The sequence below is a fragment of the Microcaecilia unicolor genome, chromosome 2, assembly GCF_901765095.1.
Source record: "Microcaecilia unicolor chromosome 2, aMicUni1.1, whole genome shotgun sequence".
Taxonomy (NCBI): Eukaryota; Metazoa; Chordata; class Amphibia; order Gymnophiona; family Siphonopidae; genus Microcaecilia; species Microcaecilia unicolor.
The window spans coordinates 401877139-401892305 of NC_044032.1; the positions used below are offsets into that span (position 1 = coordinate 401877139).

A 15167-nucleotide genomic window follows, 5' to 3' on the forward strand; every position below is an offset into this window, starting at 1 on the left:
CTCCCTATCCGTTTTCGCATCCTGTTCAAACTTCTACTAACCTATAAATGTACTCACTCTGCTGCTCCCCAGTATCTCTCCACACTCGTCCTTCCCTACACCCCTTCCCGTGCACTCCGCTCCATGGATAAATCCTTCTTATCTGTTCCCTTCTCCACTACTGCCAACTCCAGACTTCGCGCCTTCTGTCTTGCTGCACCCTACGCCTGGAATAAACTTCCTGAGCCCCTACGTCTTGCCCCATCCATGGCCACCTTTAAATCTAGACTGAAAGCCCACCTCTTTAACATTGCTTTTGACTTGTAAGCACTCACCTCCACCTACCCTCCTCTCCTCCTTCCTGTACACATTAATTGATCTGATTTGCTTACTTTATTTTTTGTCTATTAGATTGTAAGCTCTTTGAGCAGGGACTGTCTTTCTTCTATGTTTGTGCAGCGCTGCGTACACCTTGTAGCGCTATAGAAATGCTAAATAGTAGTAGTAGTACCGTGAGAGAAGTGCGAGTGCAAGGGGCACATGTGAGCCTTCGTCAAGGAGCTACTTCCAAAGGTGCTGCCATGGACCCTAATGCCCGCAGATACAATTTCACCCATGGACGCCTGGACTGAATTGTCCTTGGAGCTTCCGAATCCGCTCCTTGGTCAGAAAGACGTGTCCCTTCAGTGTGTTAAAGCGCACCTCCAGATATTCCAAGACTTGCGAGGGATGAAGCCGACTCTTGATCAGGTTGACCACCCAGCCCAGCTCCTGAAGCAACTGCACCACCCAAGCAATGTCCTGAACACTGCCCTGAAAGGACTTCGTCTGAATGAGCCAATCCTCAAGGTATGGATGGACCAGGATCCCTTCCTGCCACTGCCACAACCACCATCACCTTGGCGCAAAGAGCCGTGGCCAGGCCACAAGGAAGAGCACAAAATGGCAAAGCGAAGGAACCTCTGATGAGCCTGCTGGATGGGTATATGGAGATATGCCTCGATGAGATCGGCCATGAGAAACTCCCCTGGCTGAACTGCGGTGATGACCAACCTTAGCATCTCCATCTGTAAGGACAGAACTCGCAAGGCCCAATTCATGCTCTTGAGATCCAGGATGGGATGGAAGGAGCCATACTTGATAACCACAAAGTATATGGAGTAGCAGCCAGTCCCGATCTCGCTGGCCGGAACAGAAACCACGGCGCGAAGAGCCAGCAGGCAATGGACTGCTCGAACCTTCCAGCGTGCCCGAGACAGCAGGAACGCATCCTGCAAGGGAGGAGCCAACTCCAATGCATAACCTTCTCGAATGACCTTGAGAACCCACTGGTCCCAGGTAATGCGGGTCCAGCTCTGATAGAACTCCCTTAACCAAGCGCCTACCGGCACCAGAAGCTGGACCCCCACACCTTCATTAGGCAGATCAGCCACAGAAGGTGAAGGGACAGGAATCTTGCCTGCTCCTGCAGCCCCCCCACGCTGTTGACCAGTTGCACCCTTACCCGGACAATACCTGCAGACCTCATGAAATCAAGCTCTGACCCGACGAGGACCGAGCCCCCGAACAAGGCTTATCTTCCGGAAGACGCAGAACCTTTGTGTCCCTCAAACTCTCGATCAACTTATCCAGCTCTTTGCCGAACAAAAGCGAACCCTTAAAGGGGAACTTGCTCGGCTTGGACTTAGAGGCTGCATCAACCAACCAGCCGCAATGCTGAGAGCCACGGACTTAATGGAGGCACAGAGCAGATCATACAAAGCATCAAATAGAAAGCCCCCATCTCAATTTTGGCTACCTCCCTGGTCCACTAGTGACCAGTCCGCCAAACCATGATCAAGCACACGCTCAGCCCAGCGGAAGCAAGCCTAAACCATTACAAACAGACTACACTCCCAGGGCCACCACATCCAACCCCTGCTTGAGAAGAGTTTCCATCTGACGGTCCTGCGGATCATGTAGAGTTATACCACTGTCTACCAGGACCATATTCTTTTTAGGTTACTGTGGAGAACACCGCATCCACTTGAGGCGGATGCAAAGGCTTCCCAATCCTCCTCGGGAAGAGGGTACAGATGCACTATGGAATGAGTCAAGCAAAAAGGGGCTTCCGGAGCTTTCCACTGGGTATGGATAACATCCCGAATATCCTGATGCATCGGGAAAATGTAGAGGATTTGCAGATGCCCCTCAGAAGGGGTCCACCATCTGAAGGGTCTCCTTGGGAATATGTTCAAAATGGAGAACGGTAGACACCTGGGCAATGAGTTCCTGGAGCTTGTCCTTCTGGAAAATATGGACTACCGACAAGTCTTCACCTGGAGGCAGGTCCTCCTCCCAGTCCTCGCCCCGGGGTCAGGAACATCCTCTAGAAGCCATTCAGGCTCTTCCTCAGAGACCAGAGAAGCAGAGTCCTCCACCGCATCCAAGTATCAATCCACATGCCACTTTCTTGAAGGCAGGGAGGCTGATGACCCCTGTCCTTGCCCCCCCCCCCCCCCCGCTGGACCCCAATAGCCACACATGGCCAAGACAAAGTAAGGATGAAAATCCACCGCTGGTGAGCAGAATGCACCAGCTCCACTGCAATGATGGGTTCTAGGCACAGTGGTAAATTGGGTGGGGGAGAGAATCCAAAATGGCAGCAGTTTCTGCCAAAACTGAAACCGCTGGTCCCCCACCACAGACATTGACACCGAGGAAGAGGCAGCTTGCTCCCCCAGACAAAACCTGCAGCTGCCAGAGGCATCCAGTGTCCAGCACTGACACACTGGGCAACATTTAGTTTGAATCGCCATCACAGAACTGCTGGCCAGTGAGGAAAGCAACACACACATGTGGGCCCCAAGAAACAGCTGCAGAGGTGCTAAGTTGCAAACTGTGCTGTGGCTGGGAAAAAAAACATCACGCTCAGTGCCAGACAGGATTCCACCCCTATGTAGCAGCACTTTACAAAACCAGAACAATGTACCAGTGATTTCATAGTAAGAATCCTGAAAGGTAACTTTAAAACAATACAGGAACGTAAGACCTTTGAAGTAAAAATGATAATATTTTGACACACACCAGACAGAACTTAACAAAGATCTGGGCTCATTATAAACCATAAAGTTGTATTGCTCTGTTTGTCACCCTCCTCTCACCTATCCACCCCTATCCTGTTAGACTATCACTGAAATGCTTTGATGTTTCACTTATATATTGTCCATCTACCAACACTTGCTTATTTCCGATCTGACGAAGAAGGGCAACCTTCGAAAGCTAAATCAAGAAATGTATTAAGTTATGTCCAATAAAAAGGTATCACCTTATTTTCTTTTCCATGTTTTATTTTATTTCTATTGATTACCTTTAAAAGTGGACTAACACGGCTACCACACCTCTCCCTCAACAAGAACACTATCCAGTCCTCCCCCTCCAACACTAGAGCTGCTGGCCTGCAAACTAAAGCAGAGAAAGCAAGTACTGGAACAGCAAGGGAAGACAAGTAGGCAGACCCCTCTAACTCCCAATCCTCCCCATGCCTAAGAGGAGGATGGAGGAACCAGACCAAGCAGCCCCAAAAGGAGACCACAATGAGGGGGAAGGGAGAAAGGGAGAAAGGGACTCAGCTGACTGAGTATGGCACCCTCGGGGTGTTAAGATCCCCATGGGACTAGGCCCCCATCTGCAAAGCAAAAAGTGGTCCAGAACAAATTAATCTTTTTTTTTTTTTCAATTAAATGGCTTGCTACACAATAAAACAAAATCCACACTAATTGCCCTGGTCTCACTAGAAAAACACAGTATAAATAGTAGAGAGAATTAAAACGTCTTTTTTTTTTTTTTTTTGAAGCACCACCAAAGGGACTGGACAGACTTGCCACTTGTACTATCTGCTGAGATTAAGAATAGACTGACTTACAAGGTCTATCAAGCCTAGCATCCCATCTCTGACCATGACCAATCTGGGTCAGAACTATTCTGCAAATCTCAAAAAACAGACCCATTCCAGGGAGTGAGAGACAAGGAAAAAGCTGAATTTTTCTCATGTCTACCTGGCTAATAATGGTTTATGGATTTTTCCTCCAGAAGTTGTCTAACCCCCTTCAAACCAGCTACACTAACTGCCATGACATCTTCCAGCAACAAATTCCAAGTTTGATTATGCTACTGGGTGAAAATATACTTTTTTCCCCATTGTTTTAAATATGCTACCTATTAGCTACATTGTGTGTCCCCTAGTTTTAGCATCAAAGGGTAAACACTGAACAGCCTTTTCCTATTTGCTTGTTCCACCTTACTCATTATTTATAGACCTCATATCTCTTCCCACCAAGCTGGAGAGCCCAACAGAACTGCATCCAGTCCTCAAGACACAGTTGTACTATGGATCTGTACAGAAGCATAATGATATTCTTCATTCTTTTACAAATAATTACTAACATTGTACTTTCTTTTTTTGACCACCACCAAGCTAAAGATTTCAACAAGTTGTCCACAATGACTCCTGTTCTTGGGTGGAGACTCCCAATATGGAACCACAGGAAGAGGAGCAAAATTGGTGGGCCTATAGCCACAAGAGAAATCTGGAGATATCCCAGAAAGCAGATGGTACTTCCAAGTACAGAGCTTTCAAAATGTGGTTTTAACATACCTGAACAAAGAAAATAAAGTGCTTAAATGACGTGTTAAGGTGAGCCTCTTCCTGAAGCTGGATTACGGAATCAAAGTGCTGATGGTAAATGTGAGCATAAACCCGAAATAGGCGCTTCAGTATGGTCTTTGCCACGGACATGAAGTTCTTGGGAAAAGGGACACCTAGAAGCAAAATTAATGAAAGTGCATCAGACACTCCCTTGCCTTCCTATGATGTGCTACACCACCACCCAGGAACAGCCAATTCTGAAAACTCTCTAAGCTGCACTCCAGTCTCAGTTTATTGGTGAAAGGGGACCTGCAGAACTTTCTCAACTCCCCAAAGCTCTTTGGAGTTCTCTACCTTAAGCATATCTCCTTAACCTTTGGAAGCACCAGGTAGGAGAATGAGTAGACACTCGTAACTTCAGACCTCACCATGGTAGCTAAGGGACATAACTTTATCCCCTTTAGCCACACACAGATGTAGGGACACAGTGTGTTAACAATAGCCATTATTCATTTTTTTTTCTTTTTTGCTCCTTTGGGCTTGTCTCCACTAGTCTCTCTCCCCAGCCAGTCTCCACCAGCTTCTGTTCTCACTTCCAGTCCCCACTGATCAAGTCAATTCCTTTCTTTCCCTCTAGCTAGTCCCTACCATTAGTATCTCTTTCTCTCCTCTCCTATCAATATTGCACTGTTACTCCCAGACCCTGCAGGCTGATATTGGTCCAGGTGAACTTATTTACAGCCTCCACAGATGCCTCTGATCACACCCCCACCACTTCCACTGCTAGCCCTATCCTTGCTACTGCTTCCAATCTACATAGCCACCTCTGATTCCACCTCTACAGCTACTGCTTCTGTCCCAAGGCTTGATTTAGTAGGTAAATCACTCTGTGTGCTCCCTCACCCTGCTCAAGGCCCTCCCCCCAAACCTACATATCCAGCATACTTTCCCTACTCCTCCCCTCCCGCTGCCCCGGTGGTGTCCAGCATCTGTGCTTCCTTAACGGATACTCAAGGCTCATTGCCAGCCACAAATTTTTCCAAAGGCACACAGCTTGCCATGTCAGTTCCACCCTCAGGTGAAGCCTTGTCCGCCTAGTGGTCAGTCTAGCCCAATTTTGTCCCTTGAAGCTACTGTTGCTGCTGTGGTCTCTGGCAGTCACTGCTGATCCTGCCTCTGCAACAGACTCTGTATTCTGCTCACATGGATTACAGCAACATGAAGAAACGTTTTCCCCCTCTCCGTGTCTTGTGGACTTCCTGTACTTGGCATTCAATACACTGCTAGTTAAGTAATAGAATTAACAATGTGGTTTATGAACCCATTAAATGGCAGCACAGAATCAAAAGAAAAACAGTTCAACTATACCACAACCAGAAGGGAAAACAGAGTGACAAACCTGCTTATTTTCGAAATACAAGGCCAGCCATCTTCAGACACAAATCGGGAGATGGCTGGCCTTCTCCTAAAGCCGGCCAAATCGGTATAATCGAAAGCTGATTTTGGCCGCCATCAACTGCTTTCCGTTGCGGAGCCGGCGAAAGTTCAAGGGGGCGTGTCAGAAGGGTAGCGAAGGTGGGACAGGGGCGTGGTTAAGAGATGGCCGGCTTTGGCCGATAATGGAAAAAAGACGGCTGGCCCTGACTAGCATTTGGCCGGCTTTACTTGGTCCATTTATTTTTCACGACCAAGCATCAAAAAGGTGCCCGAACTGACCAGATGACCAACGGAGGAAATCGGGGATGACCTCCCTTGACTTCCCCAGTAGTCACTAACCACCTCCCACCCCGAAAAAAAACAACTTCAAAAACTTTTTTTTTTTTTTTTTTTTTTTTTTTTTAAAAGAGTATGTCCTTCGCTATGCCTCCGTCCCTGCGACGGCAGTTGAAGACGTCCAAAATGAGGATGGCTCTTTGAGAAGGACGTCCATGTCTGCTATGCCTCTGACACCCTATTTATTTATTTGGATTTTGGATCACAAGTAGCAGCAGTGGGATTTGAACTGGCCACCTCTGGGTTGCAAGACTAGTGCTCTAACCACTAGGCCACTCTGCCACTCCACTCCCTTGAAATCTGGCCATTCCTGTGGGGGGGGGGGGGGGGCAGTATGCAGGTCCCTGGGGGAGGGAGGTATGTATGTATCAGCAGAGGCATAACGAAGGCATGGACGTCCTTCTTTCAAAAATTTTGGATGTCCTCAACTGCCCCACCCCCACAGGGACGGCCAAATTTCAAGGGAGTGGAAAAGAGTGGAGGAGTGGCAGAGTGGCCTAGTAGTTAGAGCACTGGTCTTGCAATCTAGAGGTGGCCAGGTGGTGGTTCAAATCCCACTACTGCTACTTGTGATCCAAAATCCAAATAAATAAAAGAGGGTGTCGGGGCATAGCAAAGGCATGGATGTCCTTCTCACAGAAACATCCTCATTTTGGATGTCCTCAACTGCTGTCACAGGGAAGGACGTCCTCAACTGCCGTCGCTTTCCCTCCTTAGGAAGGAAATTGTGTTCAAATGAGCTAACAGCAAGCAGCTCATTTGCATGCAATTTCCTTCATGCATGCCCGTTCCCTTCCGGATCAGTAAGGGAAGGGCTTTTTCCATTCAGTTAGTGGGACCAGTGCACTACGAATACTGGCTTCTCCCACGACTAAATGCCTTGGATTTGGCCGGGTTTGAGATGGCCGGCCTCGGTTTACATTATCAGGGAAAACCAAGGCCGGCCATCTCTAACCCTGCTAAATCCAATGCATTTGGCCGGTCCCAACCGTATGATCGAAACGAAAGATGGCCGTCCATCTTTTTCGATTATACGGGATTCCCCACCCCTTCGCGGCGCCGTCCTCAGAGATGGCCGCCCTTATAGATGGGCGGCCCCATTCAATTATGCCCCTCAATATCCACCAATAGCTCTATAGCATAAATCGAACACAAAAGGGAAAGGGTTGCTCTAGAAATCATGCTATATAAATGTCAGTCAACCAAGTCAGAAAAATTCTACTGAAATATCCAATTGTTTGCATCAATCTTAAATTTCTTGAAGGAATTTTCCATGCTTACATCAAGGGGTAGTGAATTCCAAAGAATGGGAATAAGAAAACAAAAAGCTAATCTGAGGAGTTTCATGACTAATCTTGGAGGGAGGAGGAACAAGCAGCAAATTAGATCCTGAGGATCACAATCATTATACAGAGTATAAGGAGTGATTAAAGAATGTAGATAAAGTGGCATATCCACAAAGTAAGCCTTATGGGCTAAAGTTTATATTTAAAAGTTTATTCTATAATTAATGAGTAAAAAATGTTGCTCAAAAAGCAGGAGTGTTAAATTGCTATATTATACAAAATGGTCTGACCATGTAACAGCTGTATTCTGAAGTCGCTGAAGACGCTTTAGATTCTACAATGTGACTCTGGCCAAGAGGAAGTTACAATAATCTGATTTAAAATTAAGGTCCATGCCATATAGTGTCCAAAAAAAAAAAAAAAAAAAAAGAGATCAGAATGATCTGATTATCCTGAGTAAATAGAAGAATTTTTGGTCATGTTAGAAATGTGAGTAATAAATGTCAGGGGCGTTATCTAATGAATATGACTAAACAATAAACACATTCCTTCGTGCGATGTCAACCTTGGTTCATATGATGGAGTAAGTGATTTCTAAGAAAGCTGCCTGCCTCATGTTTTTGAAGGTTCACTATCAGGTTGTTATTTTTCTTATCCAATGCCCAATGGATACAAATTGAATACCAACTGTCATGTGCAATGAACAGCTGAATATCATCTGCAGAAAGAAATGAACTAAATCCCAACCCTTGAATCAAGGGTCCAAAGGAGCTAAGAATATGTTGAGAATGGGGCCAAGACAAAGCCCTATGAGGCAAAGTCCTATGAGGCTCTAGATATTTGGCAGAGAAATCATCATTCAACTGTTTTTATCTGATTAAGGATGAGGAGTTTGTCAGAAAGCCGCTGATAAATCTTATGAAGAGCAGACTGCAGTGCATAGACGTCAGGAGCTAATAGATGTGTATAATGGACGATAAGAATATCGAAAGCATAAAAATAGGTAGAAAAACCTAAATCTTGGATTAGCAGGGTGAGGAAGATGTAAGAAAATATTGAAGAGCAGGGGTGCAAGAACAGAGCCCTGCTGAATGCCACGAGACAGGGATTGTTGGTGACAAGAGGAGGTAACAGTAGTCACTGAGAAAGATCTACCAAATAAGAGATAAAACCAGCTGTAAGCTGTATCACTGATGGGAAACTCATCAAGACGTTGAAGGAGAAGGGAGTGGTCAACCAAGTTGAATGCTGAAGTGAGATCCATAGAAACCAGTTAAAAAAAAAAAAAAACGTACCTGTAGCAGGTGTTCTCCGAGGACAGCAGGCCAAGTATTCTCAGATGGATGATGTCATCCAACAGAGCCCGGTGTGGATGCTAACTAGCGATAATACTTAGACCTTTCTAGCAGCATCCCACCACGTGACCACAACTCCCTCAGTCATTGTATAAAGCTAAAGGAATAGAAGGGTAGGTGGGAGGTTATGTGAGCATACTTGGCCTGCTGTCCTCGGAGAACACCTGCTACAGGTAACTTTGCTTTCTCTGAGGACAGACTGATGTATTTCTTACAGATGGGAATCCATAGCTACCAGGCTCTCCAAAAACAACAGCACTATGACAAATGAGACTCAAAACATCGAGATCTGAAATTCAGCCAACCTAAAACCATAGACATACTAGGTGTGGTGCTTTAGCCTGGAACAGAACAAATCAGAGCCTAGGGGATGGAGTTGGATTGTAGACAACAAACAAATACTTCAGGACTGACTGCCCGAACCAGCTATCACATTAGCTATCCTGGTCAAGGCAGTAATGAGAAATGAATGTGTACAGATGACTATATTGCAGCTTTGAAAATCTCCTCTATGGAGGCTGACCTCAAGTGGGCTACAGACATAGCCGTGGCTCTGACACTATGAGCCTTAACATGACCTTCCAGAGTCAGCCCACCATGGGCATAAGTAAAGGAGATACAATATGCTAGCCAAATCGAAATTGTGCATTTGTCTATGGCTACCCCCATCCTGTTCGGGTCAAAAGAAACAAATAGCTGGGTGGACTGTCTATGGGCTTTAGTCCACTCCAGATAAAAGGCTAAGGCTGGCTTGCATTCTAAGGTATGCAGTAGACTCTATCCACAATGGATATGTGGTTTTGTGAAAAATGTTGACAGGACCATTAACCGATTAAGATGGAACTCAGACACTACCTTAGGAAGTAACTTAGGGTGTATGCGGAGAATTATTCCGTTCTGGTGAAACTTAGTAAAGGTGGATCAGCTACAAGGGCCTGAAGCTCACTGACTCTGTGAGCTGAAGTGACTGCCACCAAACACACAACTTTCCAGGTCAAATACTTCAGATGACAGGAAAAAAGTGGCTCAAAAGGAGCTTTCATCAGTTGGGTGAGGACAACGCTGAGATTCCATGACAGTAACAAACCTCTCATGAAGCAAACAACTAGAGGCTGTACAGAGATAGGCTGGCAGAATCTGGATTGCATCCGCTAGATTTCCAGCTGCCTGAGATCACTGGGCCGCTCTCAAATGGTGCTGTGCTATGGGTGTGACATGTACTGTTGAGGCCATGTGGCCCACCATATCAACATCTGCCGTGACCTGCTTGCTGCTGTGGACCTGTGAGGCTAGTGCTGTCAAGTTGACAAAAGATGGCACAGAGTTATTCAGGGCCGTCAAGTTGCAGGACGAGTGTGAAAGATTACAGGAGGACCTCGCAAGACTGGGGGATTAGGCGTGCAAGCGGTAGATGAAATTCAATGTTGACAAGTGCAAAGTGATGCATGTGGGTAAGAGGACCCGAATTACAGCTATATCATGCAAGGTTCCGCGTTAGGAGTCACGGACCTAGAAAGGGATCTGGGAGTCATTGTTGATAAGACGTTACCTTCTGCTCAGTGTGCTGTGGCGGCTAAGAAAGCGCACAGAATGTTGAGTATTATTAGGAAAGGGATGGAAAACAAACACGGGGATGTTATAATGCCGTTGTATCGCTCCATGGTGCGACCGCACCTCGAGTATTGTGTCCAATTCTGGTCGCCGCATCTCAAAAAAGATAAAGGAATTAGAGAAGGTGCAGAGAAGGGCGACGAAAATGATACAGGGAATGGAACGACTTCCCTATGAGGAAAGGCTGAGAAGGTTAGGGCTCTTCAGCTTGGAGAAAAGGCGGCTGAGGGGTGATATGATAGAAGTCTACAAGATAATGAGCGGATTAGAGCGGACAGATGTGAAGCATTTGTTTACACTTCAAACAACAAAACCAGGGGACACAAGATGAAGCTAGAATATGGTAGATTTAAAACAAATAGGAGAAAGTTTTTCTTTACTCAGTGTGAAGTTAGACTCTGGAACTCGTTGCCCGAGAATGTAGTGACATCAGCTGGCCTTACAGAATTTAAAGGGGGTTTGGACAGATTCCTGAGGGAAAAGTCCATTGAACATTATTACATTTTTTTTTTTTTGGGGGGGGGTTGCCGGGTTCTTGAAGCCTGGATTGGTCGCTGTCGGAGACAGGATGCTGGGCTTGATGGACCCATGGTCTTTTCCCAGTATGGCGGTACTTATGTCTGTCAGAGAAAAGCCTGAGCCTGCAACGTATCAAGCAGGGCTCCTATGTACTCCAATTGCTGAACTGGGAGGAAATGGGACTTGAGGTAGTTTATGAGAAACCCTAGTAGCTCCAACACTCCTATAGTTAGGTACATTGACTCTAATGCCCCCTCCTGCGATGTGTTCTTGACCAGCCAATCTTCCAGACTGGGAAACATATATACTCCCAGGCTGCGTAAATAGGTCACTATTATTGCTAGATACTTGGTGAATACCCTGGGAGCTGATGCGAGGCCAAATGGCAGGATGTGGTACTGGTAATGGCGTTTCCCTATCCGAAATTGAAGACACCTCCTGTGAATGGGAAGTATCAAAATGTGGGTATAGGCATTCTTTAAGTACAGAGAGCATAGCCAATCATTTGCCTGAATCATGAGGAGAAGGGTGCCCAGGGAAACCATCCTGAACTTTTCTTTGACAAGGAATTTGTTCAGGGCCCTTAGGTCTAAGATGGGACGAAATCTCCCCATCTTCTTAGGCACCCGTTCCTGCCCCAGTGGCACGGGTTTGACTGCACTGTAGAAGGGCAGAGATTTCCTCTACAAGTACTTGCTTATTCTGAGTGCTGATGCACAAAGCTCTCGGTGGGCAATTTGGTGGTCCTTGATGCCAATGCAGGGCATAACCAAGACAGACTTTAAGAATCACCTGTCAGTGGTTATAAAGGGCCACCTGGGTTGGTAAAAATTCAGCCTCCCCCCCTACTAGTAGGCTGTCTGGAACTGTTACTTTGAGTGTGGCTATTCTCTCCTGGAGCTGATCAAAAGCTTGTCCCTGGCTTTGACCGGGGAGCCAGCTATGGCTTCAAAGGGCAGGATTGTTGAGGCCGAGCATGCTGGGTCTGGGCAGAGCTAGAATGTGTTGGAAATCTACGATTTCATGAGTAGTATGGTCACCACCTAGGCCCACTCTAAAACCTCCTAGAAGAGGAGGCTGCAGCTGGAGGTTGCTGAGGCAGAGTTTGGATAGAATCTGTATGTTTCTTCATGAGGTACGCAACCTCTTCTACCTTTATCTCTAAACAGGTTGGCACTTCGGCATGGAAAGTCCATGAATATCTCCTGAACTGCTGGTTCTAGGTCATAGACATGCAGCAATTAAGAGTATGCACATTCACACACCCACTGTAGAGAGTCTAGACACTATATCAAAGAATTGTACGTGCCCTTGGCCAGGTATTTCCAATACTCCAGCTGCTTACTGGCCAGTGGGCAAAGCTCTGTGGCCTGCTCTTATGAGAAAGAATCTGCAAAACTTAGCACACTGTGGATCAAACATTGCAAGTAAAGGCTCATGTAGAGCTGGTAGGACTGAATGCGGGCAATAAGCATTGAGGCCAGAAAAGCTTTCCTCCCAAACAAGTCCAGTGTCCGAGCCTCCCTACGCAGGGGCACCGAGGCATGAGTCCTGGAACTCCTAGCTTATTTGAGGGCGGACTTGACTACCAGAGTGGTGAAGCAGCGTATCCACTTTCTTAGGTGCGACCTGCACTAAGAGGGGAGATTCCCAGATCGTCAGTGCATCCTTAAGGATAGGGTGCAATGGTACTGTAACCCCTTCCTTTGGAGGAGACTCGTAGTCTAGGACAATTAACATTCCTGACCTAGGCTCCTCCTCCGTCTCTAACATAAATGAGATACTCAAAGCCATTTCCCAAACAAAAACCAGTGAATGAGAGACCCTCTGGTGGAGATTTACGTCTCTTGAGAAGTAATGTGGGTCCTCTTCCAAGTCCCTTGAATGGTCCCCACTCACTCTTCACCATATTCAGACCTGGCTGAATGAGTCTGGCCTATCTCAGCTCAATGGAACCATGTCTACTCCCCCCCCCCCCCCCCCCCGTCCGACTCGGGGGAAGCTTCCTCCCCCTATGTCGAGCATAGTACTATATGTGTTGATGTCGACACCAACACCCTTCAAGGCGCCAGCATGGAGGATCTCTAAACAGGCATGGGCTGGGGCTGAGCCTCAGGAAGAATCTGGGGCTGATATGCAGCTGGCACAAGCGTCCTCGATGCCTGAGCGGTTTGCAGCTGCAGCATCTGTACCAGCTCCTCCCCGAGCATGGCCCAGACATGCTCAAAGGAAGCCATTGGCACAGGTGGGGGAATCGGGAGAGAGGTAGCCTGAGAAAGTGTTGATGTCAAACTGGAAACAGGGACCTGGCTGCTCAGAGACTTGCACACTAGCACCTCTTCCAAAGAGGGGAAGCGCTCCTCCCTATGCTGGCACCTCTCGGGTACTGGGGAAGCCAATTCCCCAGTGTTCCTGGCACTGTGAATCGATGAGGACCTATGCTTGTGCTTCTTGGGCTTTCCCCAATGCTCAGTATCGTGGTCCTTCGGTGCCAAAGAGGATGACATCGAACTCATACAATGTCCTCTGGGTCGGGTCCAATGCTGACAAGTCTCGGGGCCTAATCTCGGCACCCAATGTCGAGAGAGGTGGAAAGCTCCTTAATGCCGGAGCACTCCCAGTGGATGTTGAAGTCTTGGCAGCCATAGAGATCAATGATTCCAGAAGTCTCACAAGACCGCCACTTGAAGTCTCAGTGGCCATTTTAAACAAGAGGTGGCAGCAAGATGAGGATCAGCGGCAGCGGGCAGGAAAGAGTGAGGATCTTTCCTGCCCTGAAGCCACTAGACCGTCACCTTGAGGTATGTGCATGGAGGGCACCCTGCGGCTCAGAGGGAAAGTAAAGCACAGTTCCACTGGAACCCTGCAGGACCTGGTCCATCCCTGCAAACCGGGAGGGGATCCCCATGGGATTCTTGCTATCCCTGTGCAGCTAATTTGAACCAGTCACTTCTGGATGTCAAGACCAGTGCTCTAACCACTAGGCCACTCCTCCACCTGTTAGCAGCCACCTGGTCCTATAATGTTCACCCCCCACTTTGGGACAGTAGGAAGGATGTGGCTATGAATAAGTTACCACAGGTGAACTGGTTCTATAAAAAAGAATCCCGCCCTCTGAATTTGAGCAAACACTTCTAAGGAAACTTTTCAAAAGCAACAAATCTCCAAAAGTCAAGCTGCTAGAGTGTATCTGACAAAACTCTTACCTAAACTTCTCTGTTTTGACAGACACATCTGCGAACACAAGTGTAGCCACCTAGTGGTTACAGCAGCAAGCTGACAACCACCAAAAGCCAGTTTCAAATTCCACTGATGTTCCTTGTGATCTTGGGCAAGTACAAAATTAAACTGTAAGCCCTCTGGGAACAGAAAAATACCTGGTGTACCTTAATGTAATTCAACTTGAGCTACTACTGAAAAAGATGAGAGCTAAATCCAAAACACACACACGTATCTTGAAGATTCCTGGCCATCAACACTCCAGGAAAACTTGACTAAGCTTGAAAGGTTTTGCGAAACGAACTGTCTAGGACTGCAAATTGCTAGAGACCTATTTCAATAGACTTACAGCTATAATTGCTGCCAAAGGCATGTCCACCAAGTATTGACTCAAGGGGCTGGAAACTTACTAATAAGAACAAAACAGTAACTTGACTGGTGCTAATCAACATAATTTACTTACAATAATCCAATGCACACAGTATAAGCAGTTGACTTCAATGGATAAGGGAGAAAGCCCTCAAGAGAAGCAAAACTGATTGATTTCCGACTCCATGTGGGTCAGTTCTCATTCACTGATCAACAACAAAAACTCCCAAATCCAAGTGCTCATTTTTAATACAGTGTTTCTTATATTTTTATAAAAATTCTTTATGTTGTCTTCAATGTTTCTTCAAATTTTAAAACACCATTTAGAGCATAAAGACACCTATCTTGAGTGGAGGAGTAGCCTAGTGGTTTGTGAAGCGGCTTGAAAGCATGGGAAACTGAGTTCAATTCCCACTCCAGCTCCTTGTG

General features: G+C 46.7%; 1 protein-coding gene across 3 annotated transcripts in view; it reads right to left on the minus strand.

The window, feature by feature from the left end:
* The window catches only part of MOB1B (MOB kinase activator 1B), a 164771-nt gene that overhangs the window by 3791 nt on the left and 145813 nt on the right, over positions 1-15167 (minus strand). For all 3 annotated transcript variants that reach the window (XM_030190633.1, XM_030190635.1, XM_030190634.1), the window contains exon 5: positions 4616-4779. In XM_030190633.1, coding sequence (XP_030046493.1) covers positions 4616-4779 — 164 coding nt within the window. The remainder of the gene's footprint in view (positions 1-4615; positions 4780-15167) is intronic.